We start from the raw sequence: 18,511 nt of genomic DNA on the forward strand, positions 1-18,511 counted from the left end.
CAGTGGGAGCGGCGTGCTGCTGAACTCAAATCGAGACGTTGTAGATTAGTGGAAGGAATGCTTCCGAGACCTCCTCGATCCAGTGGAAAAGGCTTCCAAAGGAAGCAGAGCCGGGGTACTCTGGAGCGGACCAACCTATTTCCCTGACTGAAGTTGCGAAAGCAGTAAAATAGCTCTTAGTGGGGCCTTGGGGGTGGAGAAGGTATGCTCCAACTACAGAGGGATCACACTCCTCAGCCATCCTGGTAAGGTCTATTCAGCAGTGCTGGAGAGGAGGGTCCGCCGGGTCGTTGAACCTCAGAACCAGGAGGAGCAGTGTGGTTTTCGTCCTGGTCCTGGAACAATGGACCAGCTCTATACCCTTAGCAGGGTCCTTGAGGGGGCATGGGAGTTTGCCCAACCAGTGTACATGTGTTTTCTAGATCTGGAGAAGGTATTCAACCATGTGCCGTGGGCAATCCTGTGGGGACTGTGTGCTCCCGACTGTGGGGTACCGAGCACCGTTTTACGGGCTGTTTGGTCCCTCCATGATTGGTGTCAGAGCTTGGTCCACATTGCTGGTTGTAAGTCTGATTCATTTCATTTCTTTGTATGGTCTGTCGTGGTGAAGAGGGAGCTGAGCCACAAGGCAAAGCTCTCAATTTTCTGGTTGATCTACATTCCCACCCTCATCTATGGTCACGAGCTGTGGGTGGTGACCGAAAGAAAGAGACTGTGGATACGAGCACCCCAAATGAGTTTTCTCTACAGGGTGGCCGGACTCTGCCTTAGAGATAGAGTGAGAAGTTTAGCCATCCAGGAGGAGCTCAGAGTAGTGTCACTGCTCCTCCACGTAGAGAAGTCAGATGAGGTGGCTCAGGCATCTGGTCAGGATCCCTCATGGATGCCTCTTGGTGGAGGTATTCCGGGTATGTCCATCTGTGAGGAGGCCACAGGGAAGACCCAGGACATGCTGGTGGGACTGTGTTCCTTGGTTGGACTGGAAATGCATTGGGATCCCCCAGAAGAGCTGGCCCATGTGGCTGGGAAGAGGGAAGTCTGGTCTGCTCGGGCTGCTGACCCCGCGACCCGACTTTGATTAAGTGGCGGAAGAGGGATGGATGGATGGATAGTAACTTTATATCAACATTTGGTGCTGACAAGAGTTTTTTATGTAATCAATAAAGTCCATCAGAGGCAGGGATTTAAGGAGGTTGTTATTCTGTCCAGTTATAGAGAAAACAGGTTGTTTAAATCGCAATCTGAATCTAATAGTTAATTATCAATTTTCTGCTTTAGGTTAGTTTCCTCTTTAGGGAGTTGTTCTTACTTATTAACCTTGGAGAATTCTTATTTTTGCAGTTGAAACAAACACATATAAAACACTTGTAATTTAAGCAAATAATTCCTTGGGGCTTCAAAATATGATTTCTTTGCTAGGGAGGCCTAAGATCCTCGTCATAATTAACCATTGTCATTGACTTGGGTGCCAATCAATAATTTTTAAATATTGTGGTTACAATATACTGCCGAGGCTTCCCCAAATTTCAAATCCAAAAAATCTATCTTGAAACTATAAACCGCAGTACCGTAATTTCTGGACTATTGAGCGCACATCAATATAAGCCGCAGCGGCTTGCCGATTGCTATCTTGGGCTTCCTCCTGCACACTAAAACCGTCAAAGTCGTCTTTGGTGTTGAATGGACTCAGAGTTTCACGGTCATTTCATCATTCCTATGTGGTCCAATCTGTCTGATGTGACAAGGATAAATGTTTTAGGGGAGTGAAAAAAGTCGCCGATTATCGTCCAGAAATTACAGTAGTAATCAATTGTATCTGCACATGTAACAGAATTTTCAAAATCCTGTTCAACACGATTTACATCTCCCCAAGCCAGCACATTTCTTATGCAGGCACTATAACACAGACCTGTCTTATTCAGCACTCTCAGTATTATTCGTGTAATCAATCACTGAGCTTTTCCATAGGAGGACAGAGCCTATATACAGAAGCTAAAGAGGTTCACAGCACCACACTGAGTACTGCTACAGGATGCTGTGAAAAGAATGCTGTTGACGACACTGTATACTTGAATAGTGTCTGTTTACATATGTGATGTGGATTGGATGAACTTGAATCTACAACGCTTGCATTGTTTTAGTGTGTTATGGTTATGGTCTGTAATACTTTTCATTGAAACGGTGTATGGTTACACAACCATGGTAGGAGATTGGCCGTGGCATTGCTGCTACTCCTGTGATGATGCCTGATGATGGGTCATAGCACAGGATGGTGTCCGTCGCTTCACCATTTTCTCCTCTGCCACCAAGGATGAAGATCTTACCGTTACACACAGACATCCCACAGCTCTCCTGAAGGAAGAAATAGAAAAAAAATAAACCTTTCTGACCTGCTGTTGAACAGCTCAAGAGGTCACTTACTGATTTTTACTTCTAACCTGTTTGCTGAATGTCTGTACAACATGAATCCAGTAATCTTCTGCAGGGTCGTAGCAAAATATGGATTTGGTAAGACCACCACACACGTATATCAGGTTGTTGAGGGACACTGCTGTGATACAGCGCTTGGCAATGGGTATGTTGGCCCGAAGTAACCAAGTGTCTGTCTCAGGATCATAGCACTGGACCTGTGACATAAATTTACATGAAGACTTGGGAAAATTAAAAAAGAGACAAATATAATGTATGACAGGTTGTAAGAAAAATAAAGGAGAAAATGAGAAAGCATTACGGCTTAGACTTTGCTTTTGCTGACAATTCATTGGGTTTACGTGCCTAATTCTTGAACTTCACTTCAAAGTAGTATTGCTATGAAGAAATATAATTTAAAATGTAACTCATTATAACAATACAGGCACATAGTATAAATCAGGCCTTGTATACTCAAGAAATAAAGCTCTTGAAAGAATAAAAATATAATTAATTTAATAGGTATGGCCACCTAGACTGAGGTTCATAGTGTCACTTGAAGTTGGAAAAAAAACAATATGATTGTTTATATATTATTTAATTTATGGAAGCACGTTGTCTGTCACACAGTCGGTGTTGGCATGGAAATTATATGTGGATGCTGTTAATGCAGAAAAACACTGGATATGGACAAACCAGACCAGCCAGTTTCAGACAGCCATCACACATCAGTACAATTCTGCCATTGAAACAATGGCTGTACCAGGTTTTGTATCCTCATGCGCAATACCTATCATGAATAAGCATTCATTTAATAATGCTTTCTGGTCCAAAAATAGCTGTTCAAACAACTCACTGAAAAGTTTGGTCATGGGACTTTGTTGCATCTTTTGAGGTAGCAATTACAAAAAAAAAAGTTATTTGAGACAAAAGGCAACCTAGTAATCTCAATAAAACATTTCGTGTTTTGTTCCCACCTTGTCTGAACAAGTGTTGTCATCTGGACCTCCTCCAATGACAAACAGCTTGCCGACACAGCTCGCCACGGCTGGGGAGCTAACTGCCTCTTTCATTGGAGCAACCTCTGTCCAGCGGTTTGAGAAGGAGTCATAGCACTCTACACTGCTGAGGCGGCTCTGGCCATCATAGCCACCCACAGCATAAACCTGAAGGCAGACAAACAAAATACAATTTGGAATCATGAGTTGCATATGTATGTTGTGTTTGACAAAAAGCAAGAATAAAAAATCTGGGTGAAGTAAATTGAGAACAGTGAATGAACATATGTGTGTGAAAATAGGTAAATATGTAATGCGCATTTTGTGCGTAATGCATATTATATGCTTAACTACAAATATTTTTTTCAGTTTAATGTAAAGACACGTTGCAACCCAATTGTCGCAATGTTCAAGGAAGCCAAAAAAGTGCAGTCGTGTGTTGTATAGGAAGTCAAACCTACACCACAAAAATAAACAAACATTCACAAATATGTGGCATGAAATTTAAAAACTGCCATCTGCTGACTCATCGACCAGTGCTATCAACAAAAACAATGTGAAAATAATGGGAGGCAAAACAGCCGGGCACATGAACATTTGCAGGAAGTGAGATCACTTCTTGGCTTTGAAGTTATTTTCCCCTTTAAAGGATAAGAAAGAATACATTTGAAAACAAGATATGCAAAGCACAAGGCAGCATTAATGGTAAAATGCTTATTGACAATGTGGTCTTGCAACAGCAAGACTAGGGTGTCAATAAACAACAGCAACAGTAAGCATTTAGGCTTTTCTTGTCTCTCCACAATGAGCCATAAAGATGTGGCAGAAGGGGAGGGGTAGTGAGAAAAAGGGAAGTGGTAGTTCTGCCTACTTCAACTGAAAAAACAGAAAAAAAACAAGAGAAATAGGAGCCTATTTGTTCGTTCACAATTCAGGTAGAGTCAACATCTAACAAAAGCAATCAAGAGTTTGGCAAATCTACATATCAACTGTTGATCAAGCTAATTAGTTCACAAAGAGGAATGAACAAAAAACAAACCTGGTTTAAGCAATAAAAGAATTAATGTTACAATCACACAGAAAAAAAGAAAATTATTGCTATATTCAAAGACTTGCTGTTTAAAGTCCTTTGCTAAAAATGCATATTATTCCGGTAAACCCTGCATTCCAACAGTCAGAAAAAGAGAATGTTGGCATCAGCAAAAATGATCACACAGATAATGTGAGTGTTTTGTCAGACCTGGATGTGGTTTCGGATCTGACTTTTCCAAACACTCGGGGACAAAATCAAATTAATAAACCATGTGTGTGTTAAAATGTAGCTGCACGACAGCTTATTTTGATGTACCTCTGTTTATAATGTACTTTAAAAGCAAAATTCCCTAAACAACATTTGAAATCCAAAAAGGATGGGCCAGCAGTTGCAGAAGATGGAAGTGAAATTAGTTCACGTTAAAAGTCTTGACTATTACTAATAACTCATGAAAGGTTAATATGTCACTCCAATCCAGTTACTTAAAAATATGTTGCTCCTCTGGGCTTCCCTTTTTGGAAATTTGTAACGCTTGCAGTTGAATGAATTATAGGTTGAACACAATGCTTGTAATACTCACTCATTTAGATTAGGTGCTTCCATTGTGTAAGCATGATTTACTGCTCTCAGTAAGACACCGAATGAAAACTTTAATGATGAAATGCAAAGATTCACAAAGTTTGTATTTTTCAAATTTATCTGAAGCATCTCCATATAACTGAAGAGTGTATAATAGTAGTCTGGACGGCACACGACACTGACCCACCGGAGGTGCATCTGTGCTATCACTATCTCATTACCTCATTCATTCATACATGTCAATTATCTATTTTTATCCTTGTTGCTGTCTTTGTCCTTTCAATTGTCTCTTTTATTTACATTCATATTTTTTGTTATTGTTACGCTGCTGTGACAAAAGAATTTCCTCTATGGGGATCTATAAAGTATTATCCTATCTTATGACGGTGAAAGATAAACAAACTGGAGCAAATAGAGAAAAATAAAGTGATACATCATGACTGATGAAGGCAGCTGTGCCCGACTGCAGACATACCAGGAGACGGAAAACATGTTGTGACCTATTTTTGGTTTCACACTATAAATACACGACCAGTCCAACAGAGCATTTACAAGCACTGTACATACGTGTGTGTGTGTGCGTGTGTTTTATTTTCTTATTTTGCATAGCAGCTTTGAAGGTGTAATGGAAACAAATTGTGGGTCTGCACAGGAAACAGAGATGTAAGAACTGCAACAGGGGGATAAACATCAGTGGTATTTTAACACATGAACAGGTTTGGAAATCAAGGAGAAACGAGAATCAAACAAAAACAGATTATTTCAGTGAATGTGCAATGTCTAATTAATTCATGTAAAGTATACACAATATGCAAAGCCGCAAAAACCCATGTCCCTTACTTAGAAGAGTAAGATACTGGCACACATCCATTAAACTCCCATTGCCCTTAATTTAGAAGCTGGCAGTGTGCTTCAAACTCTAAATAGCTCAAGCACAGGAGTAGTGATCAAGGATCAGTCATCAAGACACACAAGTCCATGAATATATAAAAAAATATAATCCAAATTTTATATTTGGGAACATAAAATACATCCAAATTATATATTCCTTGATGTATGCATCACCAGGCTTTGACTAGACAGTTATTGACATTTATATTAAGTATGGAAGTATGCAACCTTTCGAATGTAAAAATGTGAGTGATTATGTGTAGCACTTGTATGACACATTATTGCATGTACTGGAACTTGAGGAAAAAAAGGAGATCACCACTAACAATAGGCTATAGTGATGATGGACTGTCTCATTCATTAAAGCACTGACTCACAGCTTTACACCAAAGTAAGGCAAGTACATAAGTGTATGGTTGCGCTTCTTGTGACGTGTCTTCATTCCATTTCATGAGGCGGAATACATGTTTTGATAAAACTACATTTCTATATAGGAGGATTTCAGGTAAACTGCATGATTGTTTCCTAGTTTTCCCCTAGAAACAAAATTTGTGTGAAGTTGACTTGAAATGAATTTTATTATCATTTCAAGCTTGTCTGAAGAAATATTTTGTTAATGACCAAAATGCCTGTCCACCTTGAGGATGTAACCTACCTTGCCCAGTAGGACACCCATCTTGTGTCTCCAACGGCCTTTGTTTAGAGAGGCCACTCTGATCCACAGGTTTAGTTGTGAGTTGTACATCCAGACATCCCTGCTGTTTATACGACCACCTGAAAATACATTAAGTAATATCATAAACACTCTGTCAAAAGCTACAATATTTATGCATATTATGTAGATATCCGACAACTCGGGCAAGTGCTATTAAATTATTTTTCTATTCAGATCTGACCTGCTGACAACACAACCTTTAAATAATGTTTAAATGTTAGCGAAATTATCAGCTGGGGCCTAGCTGATAATTACCAATGCCCTAGCAGCCAGGGCATTGGTAAGAATTGCATCAACATTTTTATTTTGAAAGCAAAACAAATTGGCTCATTTGATGCTAACAAAATGACATAAGATCTCAACTTTTATGTGATGCATATAGTGCACTATGATTTTTTTTCTACAAATAACAGTGTTCGGCAGCAGATCCAAAAGATTTCAGCGTGACACAGACAAACTTTAACAAGTCTTGACAAGAGCTGTTTACTCATAATAACCTCCCATGCAATAACCACCTGACGACTAGAACCCCCAGCCCGTTGAGTAAAAAATGTGTTTTTTTTACAAACAAGGTGAACACAAGATAATTTTCTCTAAGAAACATATATTAGTGTGATTGTAATTTAACGGACACACAAGACACTATTCTGGGCTCATGAGTAATGTAGCAGGTGTTATAATAATAACATATAATAATGTAATAATATTAGATAAAGATGTATTTTTTTAATCATCAGAGAATCATAATTCAGTCAGTTATATTCTGGGATGACAAGGATACCAAAATGACTTGAGCACATAAATAGAAGGATCAGTGAGGATTTGTGTTATTTCACACCATGGCTTAATAAGTTAATGACATGGTGGTAGTATCAGTTGATAAGGCAAGACAATGGAATTATTCAAATCCTTTTTCAAACAACCACACCATCCTTTATTGCATTGAGCTTCTCACTTAAAAACCTGTACTGTAACATGCTAAAATAAAAGGTTTCTCAATTCATAAGATGTGGGCCTAGGAATGTCTGCTATTTGTCTTAAGTGTTTTGTTTTGAAGGCCTGTGTGTGGTTATGGAGCAATGATGAAGGGACAATGATAACAGGCCAGGGTAAACATAGCTGTCGCAGTATTTTTTCAATACAAATGCAAACAAAATGTTTTCAAGTATTGTAAAAAACTAGAGTAAAAAAAGAACTGCTGGGGAATGGAAGCAGGCTTCTCTACAGTAAAAGTTTCCTGATCTTCCTCACAAGTTATCGAATGATATTAGCCCATAGGGCTAATATTAGACCTATATTAGCCCTACCAATTGTTTGGTGGGGCGACATGCAATTTTAAGTTTCAACACAGAGATGACAGGCTACAAAGGAAGGAAGGAAATTTTTGGCAGGGAAACGCCAGACAGTCTGCTGCCCCCAGGGCTTCTGTTTTATAATGACGGGCGTCTGAACCTAGAGACCTGGTTTTTAAAAAAAAAATGGTGGTCAGGTTCAACCAGCTCAGTTTGAAAGGAGAATTGCCCCCAGTCCTTGTTCTTAAAATTTACTAGAAAGCTTGAAAGTGAGAGATGGCTTTTCTTGTCTATGTGGTCTAACTATGAGATTTTATGTTTTTTCTCCCTCCAAGAACACATTCATTTTTCAATTTTTTTATGACATCACATTAAACCAAGAATAATATAACTTGATGTTGACTAAACTGATTGAGATTGCTCTGGCAATTTTGATGTCTCTTGCATTTGTACCCAAAGTGACTGTTTTCAATGCAATGGATGAGGACAGTTACCGGGGGCCTAAGGCTTGGAAAGTATGCACCATTTACGGCTCGTCCTATTTATGTACATGGCTTACTTCAGCTGTGCTAGAGGCTGAAACTCTCAAGGAAAATTACAGAAAGTGAGGAAAAGTATAGAAGTTCAAAACATCATAGAAATGTAAGAGAAGTTAAAAGCAAAAATAGCCAAAGAAATAGGATTAGCTAGTGGCAGGCCCAAATAAGGAAATGGGTTACTGAAAATGTACATGTTCAAGATTTGCAATAATACTTCATGGTTGCATATTTGTGAGACTGAAATATGGGGGAAGTGTATGCTGACTTTTCCAGAGAGTCCTTGAAGGCAGATGGGGAGCACACGTGAGGACTTGGCAGAGTGAGAACATAGAAATGCATTAACACAGTATAGTCTCTGCTGAGGGGGACTATTCTGTTTTCCTCTCTTCCCTATTTGCTTCAACATCTGTTTTTGGCCTGTATTTTATTGCAGGTAAAAACCATGAACGATGAACATTCCATTAAAATTTTTAACCTATGGTGAAGATAATCACTGGGAATACTTTTTCCCCACAGAACTAAGCCCGATCCATACTAAACTCGTAAAATGATTAAAGTAATAGTCTCAGCACCTCTCAAACAGATCGTTCATTTTGAAAAACACTGGCCCTGCTGGAGTCCAAGTTGAACTTTAGAGAAACAAGAGCAATTCCCTGAACCGGTCACCAGTAAACCACAAGGCCAGATAAGATCTTAAAACAATTAACTCTGTCACTGTCACCAAATGTTTTTGGTCTGGGGGAATCCTGGAGAATCCCAGCAGAGCCAACAGAGAAAGTTCACATTCAGTCCCTTAAAAGAAAACATCCTTCTTGCCTGTAAATGAGACTGCGAACCTATGAACTACTATGATGTTTCAGACAGATCAAACCCTAATTAAGGATTTGTAGCAAGGGGTTAACTTGCTGGCTGATCAGTGCATAGAACTAATACTTTCATTTGAAATACTAATCAAATACAGTGAATTACAGAAAGCAGAACAGTCGAATGAGATGGAAATGGTGATTACCCTGATGATTGGCCAGGAGTAAGAGAGAAATACTGTGCTGGCCAACAGGGGACATTCTCTGTACTGGAGAGAGTATCCAGATGTTGCTCTCATATTTTCCAATGACTCAAATACACTTGTGCTATAAAAATATCTCAAGGCAGAAGACCAGCATTGATTTTTCTGCCACTCCACTGGGTAATTAGTTTGTAAGTCAAGCCCACCGAGAAAATTACATGCTTTACAAATGCAGCACTTTTTACTTTCAAGTGTTTCATTTGTGTAGAAGGCAACATAATGTACAAATATATGAGGATCTGATCTAAGTTTTGGAATCAAAACTCAATTTGGACTTTGAAGGATACAAGCCGATACGAAATCAAGATTAAGTTATGAGTCATTTTGAAATTGCACCACGTGATCGGAGTTAGATGACTTGGACTGGAGTCAAACTCGAGTTCCAAATTAGATAACTTCAGACCGAAGTTCAAATTAATCATAAAAGCTCTTGACACAAGACTTTAACTGACCACGACTGACTTGAGTTTTGATCACTATCATTAATATCAATAGTTTCAGACAGTTGCGATTTGACTGAAACAGGCATATCTAGATTTGGGACTTGACACAGGTCTTGAGTGTAAAAACCAATCAAGGTACTTCTAAAATAATGAACTGGTCACACCTCTATTTAAAAAAAACTTCAATGAAAAGACATGTAAATGCAGTTATACTCGAGCACCAGCCCAATATGTTTATACTCTTATCAGCTATAGATAAGAACTGCAAGTAAAGAATGCAGTGGGTTCCTACCTGACACGAGAATGTCATTGCGGAGAGCACAGACGGCATACTCTGACTTGGTGAACTCGGGCAGTTTGGCCAGTGATTTCCACTCTCCTGTTACTGGATCATAGCATTCAGTGTAGGGCAGGTTGAAGCCCCCAACCCTTTCACAACCCCCCACCACAACAATCACCTCTGAGTAGCCGGTTGACCTGAATAGAATGAAAAAAGGAAGGTCAGGTGGAGGGAGATCACAAACATCGTCATAGTACTTCAGTATTTGGCTTTTAAAATTGGATGCTGTGGATTTGAGCACTTCCTTACTTGGGAAATAATTAAGTGCTGCACTCACAGATATTGCCAGTATATATTTTGGCCAAAATTTCACCACTGGATAGTGCTGGCAGTGCAATTCTGTCTTTCTTTTCTTTTACAAGAACTTCCTCGGCTGTTAACTTCGCAAGATGAAGCCTGTTGTATACATGCTTGTATGTGTCTATGTAACAGTTAAGTCCTGGACCTGTTTAGCCTAATATGTCGGTGCACGCAATGTTATTTACATGTCATCAATTACCGGTAAGTTCTTCCCAATAGAATAAAGGTCGAGGCAGCAGTGACTCACAATTGGGAGAATCTGGCATCTGTTATGAGCAGCAGAGAATTAGGCCTCAGGGCAAACTAAGCCAGCAGTAGAAGGAATTGCCTGCTTGGTTGACGGATCCTGCCTGGCTACCTACACAATACACCTGACACACTCGTCACACAGCCTTATTCTTGACAATTGGCATTGTTCCACTGCCTCTCCATTGAGTCAGCTACACAGGACAACTGCAAAACTGTTATTTGCTGTAAAGCTGACCGCAGCGATATCGGTTTCTAACTTTTTTGTAATGCTTTGCCTCGCTTCTGCCATATTATTAGAATATTATTAATAGTTTATGAATGTGTTAAACTTATTTCTGTGTGACAGTGCCATTTTGTCAGATATTTAGTGCCAACACATAACAGTCAGGTGTCTTAGATCAGTGGTATGAGAACAAGATTCCATGTTTCGTGACAGTGAATAGTGTAGTTTTTTTTCTTATAAGGGAAGAAGTCTGTGGATGTCATGTCTTGCCTCTTTCATTGTATTGTGAAATTAGAGCAACAGAACACTGATCTGTCAAACCTAAGCTTGTCTGTTCAGCAGAAAAAACCCCACTGTATCTCTGTTTCATACAAACAGGTAAATCTGCAATTTTTTAGCTTACTCGGTTCACCTTTCAAGTTCTAACGTTTACATCTGAAAAGTGGAACATAACTTAAAAAGCTGTAGTTCTTATTTCACTCAGACCCTGTTCTCACAGTGGAAATTTATTAAAAAACAGATTAAATAAGATTTGGATTCTTTAACAATGTAAAATATATACATGATTCAAACTACATGAAAGAAATCTCTCAGATTTAATGAAAAAAATACATTTACCTAGAACACTTACCATCCAAACAACATCATATTATGGGTTATTCACTAAATGTCTGTGGTCCACTGAAGGAATAGGAACCAAAAAACCTGCTTTTCTAATTACCTGCGTGGCTGGGTTCTCGGCGACATCATTTCATTCCCCAATACATGATAGCGTCTAGCCTCATGGAGAAGATGGTAGCACTCTGGAGCATTCTGGATGAGGGAATCTCCCTCCACTGTCTGGACAAAGTAGTTGGGATGCAGAAGGGGTAGACGAACGTGTTGCAGCAGAGATTTCAGTATGGGTTTTCTGTGCTCCACACTGTGATATACCCATCGCATTACTGCCTCAAACACCACTTCCTCTTTACCAATGGACAGCTCATCACTGTCAATGTACTCTTCCAGCTCTTCCCTGCACAGGTCGATGAACTCCTCATGTTGAGCCACTTCTGCAAAGTTTGCAAGGGCATAACTGCGGCAGCGGCTGGCTAGCTGCTTCAGGGAATGGGCATCAGCAAACCTCTGGATACCCAGGCAGTTGCATGGGTCCAGTTGGTCCTCCAGAAACTTTGCACAGGCATCACGCAATGTGGTAATTTGGAAGAGACTGGAGGTCTCGAAGAGAAACTGAACATTCTCAGTTGTGATCTTGGCACGCCCAGTGTAAACATAGGTGAGGAAAGAGTCCATTGCCTCGGCCAGGATGCCATTGATCTCCACCAGCATTTCGCGGCTCTCTCGGTGATCATTGCAGAACATGGCTCTGAAGTATGAGGAGCAGGCGGAGAGCACTGCACGATGGCAGGGGAATTCACGACCCTGCACACTGATGACCACATCGGTGAACAAGCGGCAGTCACGAAACTCATTGAAAACCTGTAAGATGCCCTCTGAGTGGGATGAGCCAGAGCAGAAATCTAGGACATCCTGGCTGGCTAAAGTCTTGGGGTCAACATCAAACACCTGAGAAACACATTTTTGAAATTTGTAAAATATGCACGCTTGCATTTGTGTTATTTAAAATGCTGCAAGATAAAAGACATGGGCTACACACATCCAGCTTTGTAGTCATACCTTTCGCTTTACAGCTGGTGATTCTCTGATCCCATGGTCCTCCCTGTTCATCCGTCGACCCAGAATCAAAACCATTGCGGCCACACACTGTAGATCCGCTCTTAACTTAAGTATAACCTAAAATGAAGAGATGCACTGCTATTGGTAAATATAAATTTACAACATATACTATTGTGTACAATTTTTAAAAAGGATGTTAGGTCAAATGTTGTAGGAGGGTAAGAGGCAAGATCACACAGTCAAACAAGACAAACAAAGCATGCAAAAAAAAACCACAAACAGCATGTTCAGGAAATAAGGAGATATGTGAGTGTCAAATGAATATTCTAAATCCATGGTGAAATGCCATAAAACAGAGTTGACGTTTCAGGGTATGAAATCTGAGCTGCACAAAAATTTGCATGACACTTCCTCTAGCTCATCACTGAATAACAGTTGTGCCCTGAGGCACAACTGACCTGATGAGAGACGAAAGAAACACAAGTAGGAAAGATGTTGAGCAACAGTTAGATGGGCCAACCTACTTGTCAGTCAAGTTTGTTTTGCAGGAGAGGGGGCGGAGGAATTTCCACCAGGGAATACATAATCATTGTTTCAACGGTGCATGCTCTGATAAGAGATAATCACATTCTGTTTATGATATACGTGTGGATTTCAGAGGAATTGTTTCTGGATAAAAACCTTAAGTAGTCGAAGGGATTAAGAATTACAATGTGTTCAAAAACACATGCACTGTAACAATAATATATCAGAAATCATTCTTCAATGGTTGAGAAATGTGTTCATATCGTCACTATTTCTACAATTAGACACGGTGATTTTAAGCACAAGCACTGACATAGTATCCAGGAAATCAAACTTCACTTGAGAGGTGACAATTTGTTCTGTCAAAGATACAAAGTATTGGGTCCAACGTGGTCACAATTTTAGGTTGTTTCTAACAATCGGCACCCTGCAAAGGCTTTTCACGTGTGTTATTTGCCAGTGTCGTCAGCAACACCTCCCTGGCGAAGGGCAGGTTTGAAAAGAGCTCCGCCTCACGACACACTATTTTCTAAAGATTAATTTTAACAAAATGAACTTACACGAAAGTCAACTAAGAATATGACATAAAACACTGCATTCAACCAATGTATTTATCAAAATATAGTTTCTGCCATAAAATATTCATGTGATCATACTGCTTTATGTTTGGTGTTATGATTGTGTTTACTTTGTGTGTATCAACCATAAACGGGAACGAAACAGAAGCAAGTCAATTATTTGAAGTCACTCAAGAAAGTTGTTATTTAGAATCATGCAATCATTGAAGTGAGATGAAATGAATGTATATGTACGTAATAAGGCAAAGTTCCAAAGAAACACTCGATAGACGGTGTTTGTTGACGGTTAGTCAGACAAAGGGGAAAAGCCTCGTGACGACCGTTAACCCTTGATATAAAATGTACCGTTTGTTTACACAATGTATTTTCGATAAGTTACTATTGAAAACTTGAAAAAAGTAAAACATATCGAGAATTGGGGGAAATACTTACCCGGAGAAGGAGATTCTTGACTTTTCCCTCTTTACAAGAAGTGGCAGAAGCAAAAAAAAAACAAAACAAAAAACAAAACAAAAAGACTAAAGAACATTAACCATTCTTCTGAAAATCAACCAAAAAAACTTTAAAGTAACGACCGTCGAACAGTTATGGGTCATACTGTGTGCGGTTACACCGCCGCGACATTTTGTCTTTTGGGTGACTTGTTAGACAAAGCGCTGGGACAGAAACTAGCTAACTGTAAACACTGAACCCGTATATAGTTGTCAGACGGAAAAAAAATACCATTCTGCCCACTGCAGCCACACGGCTGGTTGATGGTGCATTGTGGGAAATGAAGTTCACACGACCCTCCGCTTACCTGTGAGCGCGGAGAGAAACAACAAGTCCCAGTCCCCCCCTTGCTCTCCACGTGGCTCTCCTTTGTTTGCAAACAAAGTCGTGGTGGAGGGGAAAAAAACTCGTAATAACAAGTTGAGCAACGCAGGAAATAAATGGTGTGACACATCCGATAGGCAGACACCACCACGATATTTACACATACATTTGTGTATAAACAAACATCAACATAAACCCCAACATGCGTGACTCGCTATAGTATCCACATAGACACGCATACATGGAAATACAAAGGTGTAGGGTAATAATTACATCGTCAAGCAAGAGTTAACAACAGATGAATATGTTTATAGGTGTAATATGATCCCACTGACTTTTGAAAACAAGGTGAAACGTTTGGCTTTATTATTTATCAGGTGAGTGAGGAGGAGCCTGATTAACAAAGGAAGTCACAACGTTTTTTCTTTTTTTTTCGCTCATGCAAAATATTTCTGAGAGGTTCCAGCTGAATTCCAAGAAGCGCTTCACTCCTCACCGGGACTTTACTCACGTGTTTACTACAGCGTGGGTAAAAACGTACAGGTTGTTTTTTAATGTAAAAGTTAAACGCAAACACATCTGTCGTCAGCAAAAACATTCAGTGCTGTATTTATATACCCTTTACATGAAATGTTTCAGGCAGTGGTGAACTAAGTACTCATTTTCCCTCTTACATTAAGCTCTCTAAATGAATGTACTGTTGGCGAAATGATACAGAATTTTGACATTAAGTGAAAGAATTGGCATCACCTAAGCAAAATATATGTAGGCTTACATAGACAAATAATATCCTGGATTATCCGCAGTGAGCTACATATGTTTGGTAAGTTTGGTTTAAAAAAAAAAAAGGAGAAAAAAATCTATAAATTCAGTACATGTGATGTCACAGTGTGTTGTCACAATGCAGAATTCTACTGTCAAAAAAGAAAAAGAAAAGGAAAAACAATATTTTTCTGTGAAATTGAGTTGTGTTGAAATTTTAAGCAGTCAAATGCAAACATTCAAGTTATACATAAGTATCCCATCTCTACTCAACTTCACCTGAATTGACTTAGTAATCCTCCAACACCGGATGGTGACAGACTCTGTCACCAGAAAGCCACTCAACATTTTTTCAAACAATCATTTGTCTATGTCTAGGAAGTCCTACAGGGACAATATGTCGGTCTGGTCCGCACCATCAATCATCCTAGCAAATGAGGGAGATCTACAAATTATGATACCAGACAGGTTGTGAATCAGCATCTCACTGGCAGGTAAAGGAGACAGAAGATGTGACAAGGGATAATAAATTCCAAAGTCACAACACCATGTAAATTAAGAAAGAAAATTAGTCAAATTATCAGACTAATGTACTTTATTTTATTGTAAATCTGGAACTAGTTGCAAATCACGGAACACTAAGGCTAGAATTTACACATTAAACAGATGCAGACAAAATATTTGAAAAATCTGTTATGGGTTTTTTCTTTAGTCTCTCACAGAGAAAGTTGTGTGGTGGAAATATGCTTAATAGCAGCTAATGAGAAGAGAAGATGACAAGATGTGTACATCTCTGCCATTTGACAAATGAGTGTGTCCCTCTGCTGTTGACTTGTTGCAACAGCACTTTGACTGAACATAACAATTGCAGAAATAAGTGCCCGCAAGAACAGGCTCTTTACTCACCAAACCTTCGTCAATAAGGGATGGTGCTTTTTCCACCCGCTTAATCTGTTAGGTTGCCAAGTCATTCGCGTAATGGTTAATGATCTCCTTCTCGGACATCCAGTTTTATACAAACAGTGGCTTCACGGCAAATAATGTTGAGTGCTTGGTGACCATGGTCATAAAGCTGACACACTAAAGCAGGTTCTTTGAGGCTCTTATTTTCAAAAACAATGATAAAATACACATTTTACACACAGATGGTATGATAAAAGAATTCCATGATTTAATCATGGTTTACCTGAATACTAATACTTTTTGAGTTACATATTCAGACAACGATTTGTATATATGAAATTCAGATAATCTTCGGAATCATGATGATTTATTTTCAGTTTGTCTTTTGTTTTTGTGTTTTTTTTTCAGTGGCAAATTACACAGACAGAGTAAACGTTTTTTGTTGTTGTCACAATTGAAAGATGAAAATCAAGACATCTGCAGAGAATTTGCATCAAAATAAGGTTTTTGCTACTTTTATAGAAACCATTTAGACCAAGTACACAGTTAAAATTGCACTTTGCCAATTGTGTTTCCACTTAATTTAAAATCAATTTTACCGGATTGTTATTAAAGTTGCGAGAATATCATGTGGAATGTAACATTTACAATATGTGTGTAAATCAACTAGAAAAACAAGTAAATACCTTAAAAATTGAAGAAGAAAACCAAATAAAAAGACCAAAAGGACAAAAAGAATGGGAAAGGGATAGTAAATACTCTATATTTACCATATTTGTTACAGAGTTGTACATATGAAACAAACTGTATTTGAATGTGGGTGTGAGCCATGTGCTTCAGTTTCCTAAATGTGAATTGTGAAAGTCTTGCATCCCTAGAAACCTTATCTTGAATGTAGGCTCATGAACTGATAAATGTGAAACCCCTCACCGCACAAAAGATGATAAAGTGAATTTAATGACAATATTAGCTGAGTATTATGCAAGTTATGACACTGTGATCTGGCTGAGTCTCCTGTGTGAATGCAGCAGCTGTCTTAGGGTGTCTGAGATCTCTCTATACCTCAGACCATACAGGTAGGGGGCAAAGGCTCTGGGCAACAACATAAATACACACATATTGACTGTGCTGACCCACACTCGAACATCCTGACTTATGTCTTGTCTCTGAAAAAGGAAGAGCTCCAGGGTGAAAACAAAGCCGGGGGCAAAGTAGAGCAGGAGCAGAACCCCATGGGCCAGCAGTGTGACACGAGCCCTGGAGTAACGGCTCTGCCAGATACCCTGGGTTCTTGTGATCATGTAGAGATGAATGTAGCAGTAAAAAATTAGTATGGCACAGATGAGAGCTGCTACAAAAAAGTAGGTGTGAATCCCCACCATGTTTTTGATCTGAAGCAAGCCAAGAGAAACCAGAACCAGACAAACAGACACTTTCTCATGAGGATTTCCCCTTTCCAACTCCATCAGGATCACTAAGGAAAATGGGTATATGGCTGCCAGGACCCAAACCCCCACCAGGATGCGGTGGGTGCGAGCAGTTGGAAGAAGGTCATGGTAACGGAGTGGCCAGCGCACCGCAGCAAATGTGTCCACCACCATGAGCGTGACAGTGAGGATGGCACAGCAGTAGGCAGTGATGGTGACTGCGGTTAGAAGCTCACAAAGCAGCCAGGGGATCTCAGCCTTCAAAGCATTACAAACAACTGTGGCTAAATTGAGGACAAGGAAGAGCATGTCTGCTGTCAGGGTGTTGGCTACTAGTAGGTATCGCGTCTCTTGCCGCAGGGCTCGTGACAGAAATATGCATGTCAAGAGAACAGGGTTCACTAGCAAGGTGGCCAGCGTGACCACAGTGGTGGGGATGAAGAAGAGGTCTAGATGCCATCTTCGTAGGCCCTCAACCCACTCCTGCGTAAGGTTGGAAATAACGGTGGATTGCCTCATTGCGTTTTTGTAGTTAGAATGGAACATAAATGCTCAGACAGGGGTTGTCTTGTTTTGCAGGCAGGATTTCTCCAGCAGCTTCCTGGGGGTGACGAAAAGAGTTGTAGTAGTAGGAGGTTTTCAAATTATATGTACAATGAATCCACTAATTATGAGTGCCTCCACCTCCTACTTTATATGTAAAAAGAGATTTTTTTGCAAGAAATTCGTCACTGCATCAGTGATCT

The 18,511-nt window shown here is 39.7% G+C and overlaps 2 protein-coding genes across 2 annotated transcripts; both read right to left on the minus strand.

The window, feature by feature from the left end:
* Positions 1–2,064: 2,064 nt before the first annotated feature.
* klhl24a (kelch-like family member 24a) lies at positions 2,065–14,577 on the minus strand. The gene is made up of 8 exons (XM_086173093.1): positions 14,290–14,577; positions 12,755–12,871; positions 11,799–12,643; positions 10,258–10,442; positions 6,566–6,684; positions 3,387–3,575; positions 2,439–2,627; positions 2,065–2,352 (listed from the first exon to the last, which is right to left on the minus strand). Exons 2-8 carry the CDS (start codon positions 12,827–12,829, stop codon positions 2,152–2,154), a joined length of 1,803 nt encoding a protein of 600 aa, XP_086029219.1. The 5' UTR covers positions 12,830–12,871; positions 14,290–14,577; the 3' UTR covers positions 2,065–2,151.
* Positions 14,578–17,204: 2,627 nt separating this feature from the next.
* LOC147218782 (putative G protein-coupled receptor 148) lies at positions 17,205–18,284 on the minus strand. Its single transcript, XM_086173088.1, has one exon. It carries the CDS (start codon positions 18,282–18,284, stop codon positions 17,325–17,327), a length of 960 nt encoding a protein of 319 aa, XP_086029214.1. The 3' UTR covers positions 17,205–17,324.
* Between the last annotated feature and the right edge of the window lie 227 nt (positions 18,285–18,511).

This window comes from Fistularia commersonii, chromosome 25 (assembly GCF_037954325.1).
Source record: "Fistularia commersonii isolate RoL2024-O1a breed Wild chromosome 25, RoL_Fcom_v1.0, whole genome shotgun sequence".
NCBI lineage: Eukaryota > Metazoa > Chordata > Actinopteri > Syngnathiformes > Fistulariidae > Fistularia > Fistularia commersonii.